Source organism: Geospiza fortis, unplaced genomic scaffold (assembly GCF_000277835.1).
Source record: "Geospiza fortis unplaced genomic scaffold, GeoFor_1.0 scaffold49, whole genome shotgun sequence".
Lineage (NCBI taxonomy): Eukaryota > Metazoa > Chordata > Aves > Passeriformes > Thraupidae > Geospiza > Geospiza fortis.
Genome location: NW_005054378.1, coordinates 299,214 through 310,889, shown reverse-complemented (window position 1 = coordinate 310,889; position 11,676 = coordinate 299,214). Strand labels below are relative to the sequence as shown.

Genomic DNA, 11,676 nt, shown 5'->3' with positions numbered 1-11,676 from the left:
CTGCTGCTTGGCTGGGGTGGCCATCGGCACTGTTGCCAAGCCTCTCATCCCTCCCTCATATTTGATGACTTCCATGCAGGAAAATTTGCTGGAAGGTCTCAGCCTTTTGTCAACTGAGCTCCAAGAACTCTGCAGGTGGGCATTTGGTTCCTGCTTTCCAAGGAGAGTGTCTGGAGACCCAGGCTGCTGTCTTTGGGGAGCAAATCCTTCACACAAGCAACCTGTGGCAGGGATGCAGATGGCTGTAGGTGTGACATGAGGCTTCTGGTCCCTGTTACTGCTCAGGGCAGTTGCTGCCTGGCTGCTGCATTACAGCCTCTCTGGTTCCCAGCCACCAGCAGCAACTTCCCCAGCCCTCTCCAGAGGATTCCAGGAAAGGATTTTTGCTGATTATAACCTCCAAATCAATTTTTCCTTCATCTCGGTGGCCTTGGTCAGATTCCTCAGGCTTAACCCTGAACCTTGAGCTGGGTAGACAGACCCTCTTCATCCATCTGCATCCATGCACACACACTCCTGCATTCCAAAGTTGCCACCAGAATTTACTTCCAGTTAGTATGGATATTTGCCTCCTGTCCAATTTTGCAAGCAATTCCTGAGTGCAGCCTCAGTGATTCCACCAAGTAAGAATCAGCTCCTATTTTTGGAGGTCTTTATCCTCCCCGTTACCAAAAAAATCCAGTTTCTTGGCTGGAGGAACTCCTGTTCCTCCTTCTCCCTGACAGGGCCAGGACTGCCACGCTCAGCTCTGCTCACTCCCCCAGTGATTCACTGCCAGACACCTGCAGGTGTTGTGGCCATACCTGCAATGCCAGGCTCCTCTCTTTTTTACAGGGAGGGTAATTACAGCCCTGTGCAGGATATTTAGGAAGGCTGGGCAAACCAGTTTGGTCATCCCTGTCCCCAAGGACACATCCTTGAATTGCCTGAGAGCAGCAGGGGAGGAGGAGCTCGTTCAGGGGCAGGTGCAGGGTGAGTTGCTGGGTTTCCATTGTGCAAATCCCTCAGCATCCCCTATGCACCCCTGCTGTTCCTGGGATGGTGTGTGATGCCCAACTGGTTTGAACAAATGAGTTCAGGGTCTGTTTTGGGGACACTGGGGGGAGTTTAGGGAACTGGGGACACAGGATGGGTCAGCTCCTGGATGTGTGACCTCAGGGCAGCCCAGCCAGCTCTGCAGTGGAGAGCAGGACCACTCATGCTTGCCCCAGAACAGGTTCTTTAATAAAGTATTTCAGCACATAGTGAGTCATTAATTACACCCAATCCTACAATGCTAATAGTAGTAATATTAATTTTAAAAATTTTACTGCATTCCATACCATGTGCCCGCCCTTGCAGGCATCATGCGCCTTCTCCTATGCTGCCTAGCCCAAAGAGCTACAGCTGAGCTCCTGCTTCTTGTTATGCTTCATCTTTGCTGCTCAGAGACACCTGGGGCATTGGAGGAATGTTCCCTGCATTGTGTCCCTAGAAATCTGGGACCTCCTGGCTCAGATGAAGCCATTCCCAGGTGGATTTTCAACAATGGTAAGCATCCCCAAATTCTGTGCACCAGCATCTCCTCAGCGTGACCTTTTGGAGCTCCAGCTTTCCTGAGAGATACAGACAGATGGCAATGTGGCATCAATGCACCCCTGGGAAAATCCCACTCCGCCACTCTGGCAGAGGGACCACTGGGAGCATGTGGAGCCACATCCTCGGTGCTGTCTTTCCTGGGAGCAGCACCTGAGCACCGCCAGCCCTCAGCCTGCAGTGGTGACGCCGTCCAGCACGCGGCTCGCAGCGCACGAGTGCAGCCCCGCACGCACACCTGTGTACACACACATCCCTGCTCCCTCGGCCCAGCCTCAGGAATGCTGCCGGTATCGCGCGCAGCTGCCGGGCGGCTGCGGAGCAAGTTTAGCGGTCACACTGATCCCGACTTGTGTCTGCTTAATCCCCGCACCAGCTTGTCCCCTCCTGGGGTCTTCCCAAAAACACCACTGCTGTGGAAATGCTTCACATCCCCTGACTGCTAAACTTGCAGCAAAAACCTTGGCACAACCCTGTAGCTTAGTATCACCTGCAGGTGTCTGCAGGCAAAGCCAGGTCCTGTTCAGAGCTCCCCCCTCCAGCACTTTGGCATCCATCCCCTAACCCTCTTTGGCCACCCCATGGCTGTGGCTGTTGGTTTTTTGGGGTTTTTTTTGTTTTTTTTTTTACCAAGTATCCCAAAACCTCATCCCAGTGGTAGCACCTGGACATGGCCCTTCTCACTGCTTGGCAGCTTCACCCAGATTTGATGGAGTTTCTTGCTGCTTCTGTGTAGTGGAGGCTCTGTTCCACTTCTGCATTTCATTGTAGGATTAAATACTTCCTCCCTTTGGTTTCTGTAGTATTTTCAAGTGTTTTAAATTCTGAAGTATTAACACATGACAAAGTCATTTGAAACTCTCAAAAATAACCTGGCACATAGGCTAATGACATACTCCCATAATGTTTGACTGTCTATCCCAGGTGTGGCCATATCACAGAAACATGTAGTCACTGAGCAATCTTCACAAGGCCAAGAGGTGGGGGACTTCATCAGGGCAAAAGGGTAGGGTAAAGTAGATGTTCGTAGTTTTTAACTTCAAAACATTGAAGTTTTAAACAAAAGCTCAAGGACTTCACCCTGGGGTTCGGGCAGACAGTCAGCACATTCCTGGCAGGCAAAAAAGTAAGGTCCCAGGAGAGCTGGAGCCCAGCTCTGCCAGTGGGATAGGGTCAGAGGGATACCCAGGTCCTTCCTGGTGCTCAGGGACCACCCAGGCAAAACAATGTTGCACTGATTAAAATGAGGTTCAATCATCCCTCTTGGATGCATGATTGTTTAAGTTTCACCTGGTTCATTAAGTCTCAGCCATCTGCATTGGGACATAGAAAGTACTTTGCATCCTCTCTCCACCAGCAGAAGCTGCAGCTTCTGGGCTTTACAAGGGCAACACTGAGGTTCACAGGATGATACAACAGCCACAGCCCTGGGTGGGTCAAATGCTGAGATGATGTTTCTTCAGACACCCTGTCTGAAGAAAAAAACAAAAAAGCAAAGCTTAACTAAATCATACATATATGTCAGGGGCAGAGAGGGAGAGACTGATTTTGACTGTCTGAAGTCAGTCTCTGGCAGCTTTATCTGAAAACTGTGGTGATCTGAATTACACAAAGAGAACTAATGGGAAATTGTTATGCTTTGAAATGTACCAGCAGTTTTGCCTCCTCTTAAATTACCAATTTGCATCTTGCATAGATTGTTTTGTGTACCTTGTTTTTATTCTCTGGTCTCTTTGTTTGCTTTATGCAACAGGCAAGAGAGCAAATTTACCTTATTTCCTGTCTGTTGCCGGGTTGGATTTACACATAGCAACAAGGAGAAGAAACTCTTTTTTTTTTCTGGTAGTAAAGAACAACTTGCAGTCTCTAAAAACCACACTGGAGACACTGAAGGAAAGGAAAAGCTCTGCCCCCTTTTGTCTTGCAGTCTTGTCATGTTTTATCAGTGATGAGTTGGTATGCCTTGCCTGTCCCACCAAGGCACCCCTGGGCAATCTCCCTGCAGTAAAATAGTGTTCTGTCCCCCAGCCACAACAGAAAAAAAATCAGTCTTCAGGGCAGCTCCTGAGACAAGAGGGAGTGGAGAGAGCCGGGAACATGCAAATGTGTTTTATTTATTTGTGGCTTAAACCTCTGAGTGCCAAATTGCCTGGCAATGTGAGAGCCCTACCCGCCTTTCCAAACCCAACTTGTACGTTGCTGAGCAAATGTCAGCAGAGGTGGCGGTGGTGATGACGATGATGACAATGATGATGATGACAACTTGATTAATTAAAATCTTCAAGCACACCTGACTCAGATTTAACAGCTCTAGCCTTTTTTATTCTTTGGTTCAGCGCCCCCCATTCCAATGACTCTTCAAGACAGGTATGTTACATACTCATTCACCTGAGGGGAACAGAGGCAAGGCAGTGGAGGGTTTTGCTGGAATGTAAATTCAGGAATTCAGGAAGAGCATTCAGGAAATTCCTTTGCAGTTCTCCATTTTGCTTTTGCTTCTCATAGAAATAGAGATTAAGCAACAGTGTTGACTGTGTCTCTGTCACATCCCTCCTGGTTTGTGATTTTCAGCCCACAGGGGCTGCCTCACCTCCGGATGCAGGTGTTTCAGAGCTTTTTTGTGGAATTTGGCAGCTTAGCTGGGTGGAGGAGAAAGACCAAGTCTTCCACCGTGAGAAGGAAGATAGTGAGGCACTCTGAATCACATTACTAGCCACTTAAGCCTCCACCAAAGATGGCACTATAAGAAATCAGCTTCAAAGCTCTTCCACTCCAGGACCACCTTGCAAAGGACTTACTCTGTGAATGTTGAATCCTCCTTTTGCACTGAGTCCCCAGCATGTGGCCTCACCCCATGGTGTGCCTTTGGGCTGGAAGGGAGAAGCACTCTGTCTTTGGGCTGGGATGAGCCCCTCTGCTCTGTGAGCCAGAGCTGTCATCTGCTTAGGTCAGATTCATCTTCTTCCCCAGCAGGGAAGACACCTTTGAGCTCTGCATACAGGTTCCTCCACCAAAATAAAAACCAGGCATCAGCTTTGAGGAATCTTGGCAAATCTTTGCTGACCTTTAGCCTTGTTTGATCTCAAAGAGTAGGAATTACCTGTCCTGGCTTAGAAAGCGGGAAGAGACATATCCCAAGACAAGTTAGGGGAACACAGGGTAAGACCAGATGCTTCCTGGAGGTGCTGACAGCTGCACAGAGAGCTGAAGGCTTTGTGCTATCTAAAATTCATGTGGATCCAAAAGTCCCAAAACCCAGGGATGTCAGGCATGCCTCCCAGCTGAATTATACCTCGTCCTGCCCTGCTGTGCATTACCAAGGCATGGGCAAAAGGCTTCAATTGCCCCCTGGGAGTTGGGCCTCTGTCCTGAAACAGGCTGCTTATTGTACCCAAGTTTTATGCTGGCAATGAATGACTCTGCTGTCCTAGGGGGTTTTCTTTGCCTCCCCTCTACCTGGTGTATGAGGAAACACAAAGAGACAGATCCCACAGGAAGCAGGACTTGCAGTCTGTGTGAGGACAGCAGCAACTTCCAGGGAACAAAGTATGGGCATGGGACAATTTGAAGTCACCTGGCAGATGGTGGGCATCTCATTTTGGGGAATTTTCCTTTGGTTTGTTTTTCAACAATCTGTAGAATTGTACCTAAGACTCAGTGAGCTTTTTATAAAAGGAATGGAGGCAAAAAGGAAACCATTTTCAAATGATCATAGCACTGCAAGGTCTCTGTGTCCATGGGAGGAACAGCTGTGTAGGCTGGGAATCTTCTGGAACAAAAAGACACTAAAGGAAAGGTTATAGTACAGCCTGCAAAGTTACAAGAGTGTGGCTGGACAGAAAAGGACCATTTGTCATTTTCTCCACTGTGAGGATGAGGGCATCAAAAAAGCTATGAGGTGGCAGGATCAAAACAAGCCCCAAGGAAATGATTCTGCACCCAAACAGATCATTAGATTGGGCAGCTGTTAGGTACAGGATGTTGCAAATGCTTGAAATTTATCTGCCTTCAAAAATAACCAAGCAAATTAATGGGAGAAAAATTTGAAGGCTATTATGTATAAGTACACTTCTGGCTCAGGGAGTCTGAGTCACAAAAAAAAGGTTGGACATTGAGGAGATATTCTGGGGAAGTATCACTTGTCCTTACACCAGGGGTGGACTTGCATGAAGAGAAGTGCTGGGGTAGATGGGTCCTTGTGGGCTATTTCTAGATTCCAGAATAGAGAAGCACCCAGCACTGAAACTTCGTGCTGGCCATGACAAGTTTGCTATCTACCTGTGTGAATCTGCCTCAAGACCTCACTGCTGTGCTGTGCAAAGCACTTCCTGGAGGTTTGGGGCGGACAGGACATGTGGCCCCCAGCAGGTGGGGACCGAAGATAGTGCCTATCAGGACCTGTGCAAGCAGGTCCTTGGAGATAAGACAGTGGCTGGGGAATCACTTAGTGCAGTGCTTTGATAGAGCAGCTGCTGCTGGCTCTCAAGCCAAGAAGCCAACCCTGAAGGACATGAGATAAAGTGAAGGCAGAGGGAAACCATGACCTGGCAGTGAGAATTTCCAAATCTCCTTCTTCATTCCTGTGACATAGGAAAATGAGATAAAAAGGGAAAATATTCAAAGCAATACATACCTCAAGCAGGCACAGCTCATCCCAGCTGACCCAGACTCAGCTGCAAGATCAAGCTCTGAAAGTTTGTGCAACATTTTCATGATCTTGACAGTCAAGATGCCCTGTGAGCTGTATGAGGAATGAAGTGGCAGGAGCAGAATTCAATGTCATCCCAACAGATAGGAGCACTTTTCAATCTTATGGGCTGTTTTTATAGCTGTGTCTATAAAAGAGGCAAGTTCACTGGCCCCAAAACAGCTTCCAAGTCTTTAAGCCTTCCATTACCCACATTGTAATGGAGGTAATTAGTATTTTCCATTGGATGGCTATACACTGTACCCTATACACCAAGGGCTTTGCAGAGCATTGTCATCCCTCTCTCTGTGTGCAGACTATCTCTGGTGCAGCCAGTCTTAGTGCTGACAGAGACCCTCAAAGTCTCAGGTCTTGTTCAGCAATCACCTTCAATGTCAATAAAATATGACTCAAATGGGCCCATTGCCAAACTGATGGCCACAAAACACAGGCAGGGACAGGATGCCGTGCTTGGACAAGCTCGAGGGGTGGGCGCTCTGCTCTGCTCTGCTCTGCTCTGCTCTGCTCTGCTCTGCTCTGCTCTGCTCTGCTCTGCTCTGCTCTGCTCTGCTCTGCTCTGCTCTGCTCTGCTCTGCTCTGCTCTGCTCTGCTCTGCTCTGCTCTGCTCTGCTCTGCTCTGCTCTGCTGAGACCCACCTGGAGCACTGCATCCAGCTCTCAGGTCTGTGCTATTAAAAAAAGTACAGACCTGTGTGCTGGTTTAGAGTACAGTGGCTGGGGTAGAGTTAATTTTCTACACAGTTGGCTTTCTTCACAGTTATGTGGCTGTGTTTTGAGTTTGTGCTGAACACAGTGTTAATAACATAGACATGTTTTTGTTATTGCTGGGTGGTAACAAAGAGCCAAAGCTTTTTCTGCTTCTCATACTACCACACTGGTGAGAAGACTTGAGGTGCAGAGGAGGCTGAGAGTAGACATAGCCAAGACAGGTGACCAAACTCATCAAACTGATTCCAGACCATATGAAATCATGCTCAGTATATAAAGTGTGGAGAAGGAGGTGGGGCGACATTTGGAGTGATGGTATTTGTCTACCCAAGTAACCATTATGTGTGATGGATCCCTGCTCTCCTGAAGATGGCTGAACACCTGCCTGTCCATGGGAAGCAGTGGATTAATTCCTTGTTTTGCTTTGCTTGCATGCGTGGCTTTTGCTTTTCCTATTAAACTCTCTTTATCTCAAGCCATATGTTTTCTCAGTTTTACTGCTCCAATTCTCTGCCCAATCCCACTAGGGAGAGTGGCTGCCTGGGGCTTGGCTGCTGGCTGAGGCTAAACCCCTACAGCCTGTCAGAGAAGTGGTGGATGCCCCATCCCTGGAAACATCAACACCAGGTTGGACAAGGCCCTGAGCCACCTGCTCTGGTTGAAGATGTCCCTGCTCACTGCTGGGGCGTGGAACCAGATGCTCTTTACAGGTCCCTCCCAACCCAAGCCATTCTGATCCCATGATTCAGTAAGTGAGAATCCTTTTGTTTTCTCCTGCTTTACCAACACTTTGGAAATACCTCCATGGATAGGAACAGCCAGGAGCTCAATGAGCTCCTATTTTCCAAGAGCCCCAGATAAAATATTACTCAAATGGCTTTTATTATTTATTAATCATCAGAATATGAGGAGTAACAGCAGGGTAATTTGATTGTAGCCTGTTATCAGAACTTTCCATTGCTTTTGCAGGTTTCTAGACAGCAAGTAGAGGTGAAAGAAGCATATATGTATGTATATTTAATCTATATGTGAAAGTCAGTATATAGATGACTGTAAACAAAAACAAGATTAGGGTAGTAGAGTCAATGGGACAATATTTTCACATGTATGAAGAAACCCCACAGAAAAATGCCCTATGGCGTTGAAAATGGCTCTGGAAGAAGCAGCTTTATACTGTTATAGGACAAGTTAGCATACTGTTTGCAAACTCTCCCTTCTAATTTCTTTTGCTTGTAAGCATTCAAGTAAATGAAAGTATGTCTCACTCTAGGGAAAAACTCTGCATTTCTGAAGCTGAGCACGTGTTCTGATGCTTAGGGAAGGATCTGAGTGTCCTGGCACTGTTCACCAGTGCTGCACTTAAAGATAAAAAAAAAAAAAAAAAAAAAAAGAGAGAGATAAATATATTGAAAATGGATGCTGAGAGAAAAACATGCTTGAGGTGGAGAAAGGCTTTTATCTAACTTTTGTGGCCTTCGTGGAATGTTGGCTGCTTATTTGCAGAGAGAAGAATTCACTCCTCTGAAAGTTCTTACTGACTCCTCTGTTCCCATCTTGCAACCCCCGCTCTGCACATTTCTCCTGAGGAGGGAGAGGGCTCCACCCCATAGGCCTTTTCTCTCATACCTAAGGGGCAGCATGAAGACAGAAAGAGCTAAAACTTGCCTTTTTTTGGTTCTTCTTGACCACTGGCAAGTATGTTCACAGTTTTTTTTAACTTCCCCAGGGCAAAAGCAAAGTAAGGGCCTTTGATTATCTTGGAGATAAGGAGACGCAGACCCACAGGACCAGACTACAGCCAGCTCACCCAGCTGGAAGCCTCCCCTGCAGCACTACTGAATGTGTCAAAGACAAGAAGAAAAGCTTATTAATTTCAAGCACTGTGCAAATGAGGGTCCAGATGCAAAGGCTTAGCTCTTAAGCTTCCTCCCTCCTACTCTTCTAGATCCTTGAAATGGAAAAAGACATAGGAAAACTAAACCCATTTGAGATAAAAACCACAGCTTATTGTTTGGGACAGCATCAGAGCTTTCTCCATCTTTAAAATGGGAATTCTGCAGAATGAATTGTCCCTGATGTACATCCAGACACAAACATGGCTGTTGGCTCTTTTTGCACCCTTTCTGCCCTTGAATTGGCAGCTGCAGGTCAGAAGAGGGAAAGAACCCACCCTAGAGGCCAGGCAGAAGATCTGAGATGTGCTAGACGGGACAAGGAAATGGGATGTGCCAAAGCTACCGTAGATTGAGAGCTTCAGGTTGGTGCAGCCAACAGGTTCCCTGCAGGATGGAGAAGCATGAGGTTAATTAATGGAAATGTCACAGCAGGTAAACAAGTCTGGAGGAGATATACCTGGCCCTACAGGCAGCTGTAGATGGGGATTGAGATGTTGGCACAACAAAGCATTGAGGGGCAGCACCTGCAGGGCACAACCATGCTCTACCCTGTCCATATGCCCCAGGGACCCCTTTGCAGGTCTGAGCCCTCCAGACTCAGTCACAAAAACAAGGCAGGAATATAACTGTGGTTGCCCCAAGGTCTGCAGCAGGGTGCTGATGGAAATGGGGTAACCAGCAAGGGGTGGTTGGAGGGGACAGGAATGCAGAGCAGCTGGTGGAGCCAAGAGGAAGACAATCAACCCCTGGAACAGTCCCTGCAGGCTCCCATCCCTCCCTTCTCCAAGAGAGTGTGTGAGCACTGCTTTCCAACATGGGCAATGCCGGAGAGTTTCAGCCTTGTGAACTCTGGTTTTCTATTTGTTTTTTTAAGACCCCATAGATGTTCTTTCCAAATTTCCATGGACAGCAAGCCCCAGGGTGGAGATGACAGCATCTCTCAGCATGCTCAGGACAGGTGGGAAGGCTTCTCCAGACTTGTTCACCTGTCTGGGAAATTTGCAATTACCCTCTCAATGATTCAGGCTCCTGCAGGAAAGTTCAGCCTCTTCCTTTCTACATATGAGTGCCCAGAGGAGTTTTCAGGATTGGTGCAAGGGTGTTCCCCTGCCCAATTCTGCTTCACACTCACCACAAAGCAGTATCCAGAGCTCACAACCTACCGGTGCACACAGCAGAGTGAGACATTACATGTGGCACACAAGCCCTACAAGAAGTTTTTCAGAGGAGCATCTCTTTGTTAGGAAGTTGGAGGCGGAGATGCTAAGGGAGGATCCCCTGCCCCTGACCCTCTCTGGACCTTTTCTCCCAAGATTCCTTCTCCTATTCAGCCACCCAAGCCTCCTGGCCATGCCTTGGGCTTGGTACTTATGCTGCAGTTTGGTTTTGTTCCTCTGGATCTGTTCATATTTAATGTGGGAAGAGTCATAAAAAGGCCAAATTCAGCCTCAGCAAAGCAAGGTCCAATGCAATTCACTTGGCCCTCCCTGTTTCCTAATGGAAAGTCTTCTTGTGGTCAGTTTTGAAGGTCTCAGGCTGGATCTGAGCCATGCATCTTCATCTACGCCTTGCTGGGCCTGCATTTTAGTTACTAGCAGAAGGTCTTGGAGATGAGCCCACAGAGACCACCCAAGGTATGGCAATGAGTGAGAGCATTGTAAACTCAGCTGATAGCAGCTGATATTGTGCCATTCAGCATGGTACATGGTGTTGGTGCCCCTAAGCCAGGAATGGTGTGAGACCAGAGAGCTTCCTCCTCACCCTCACTCACCTTCTGCAAAATGCTATCTGTCCCCACCGTGGCTTCTGCAGAAATACAAGAGTAAAATACCCTTTACTCTGAGGGTCTGGTGAATCCACCAGCAGCTCTGTGTACTCCAGCTCCTTCACTCTGCTGCCAATGCCTGCCTAACAGAGACGGCTCATCCCCAGGAATGGGGGTAGCTGTTAGTCCCTCCTTGATGGTCACCCACCCCACAGAGCTGATCCTGTGGGTGAGGTGAAGGTGAAACACTGGGGATGTTGTGTTAGGCTGAGGTCTCTCAGAGCACACCCCATGCTACCTTATCCCAGTGGTGCTGGCACCCACACCACCTCAGCCACACCAGAATGCTGGAAACAGGGATGTCTTGTGCAGCAAGAAGAACCTAAAATTCCAGCTCCCAACACAGAAACTATTCCTGGGACTGAGCAATATGGATACCCCAGTCACAGCCCCGTCAATAAAGAATTATGTTCCACAGATTGCTGCTTTGGAGGGGGGTAACAATCACTTCAGGTTTCAACTGAATCCTGATGGGTCCTTTCCTTCCAACTCAGCACCTTCTATGATCTCTGTGAGATCATGAATCTCTGAAGACCCCAGCACATACCACCACCCCTGTGGACAGCTGGAGGACTGTACCTGTAGCTGGTAGCTTGAAAAGGCTCAGATATTCTGCACACTGACCCCAGAATGGAAGGTGTAAGGTGACCTGAACAGCCAGGTACACAAACTCTTGGAAATTCAAACCACTAAGGTCACAGTCGTCACACTCCTTAGGCCCTTGAATCACAGCTGAAGTAGCATTGTAATGCACTTATAATTTATTCATCAGCTGAATGGGAGCAGCAGGCATTGTGACAGCACTCTTTTATCAAGCCCTTGTGATGGACTTCATCCATTTTAAAAGAGCAAACTGGAGCCAAAAGGCAAAAAAAAGAAAAAAAAAAGCCAACTTTATTCAAATTAAAACAAGCAGAAAAAAGGCCAAATCAAAATAGGGAAAAAGAATAAGCTCCACTAAAGATC

The 11,676-nt window shown here is 47.7% G+C and overlaps 1 protein-coding gene across 1 annotated transcript in view; it reads right to left on the bottom strand.

Annotated features, from left to right (window-relative positions):
• NOL6 (nucleolar protein 6) overlaps positions 1-1,345 on the bottom strand; it is a 29,201-nt gene extending 27,856 nt beyond the window's left edge. The window contains exon 1 of the mRNA XM_005424988.1: positions 1,323-1,345. Coding sequence (XP_005425045.1) covers positions 1,323-1,345 — 23 coding nt within the window. The remainder of the gene's footprint in view (positions 1-1,322) is intronic.
• Between the last annotated feature and the right edge of the window lie 10,331 nt (positions 1,346-11,676).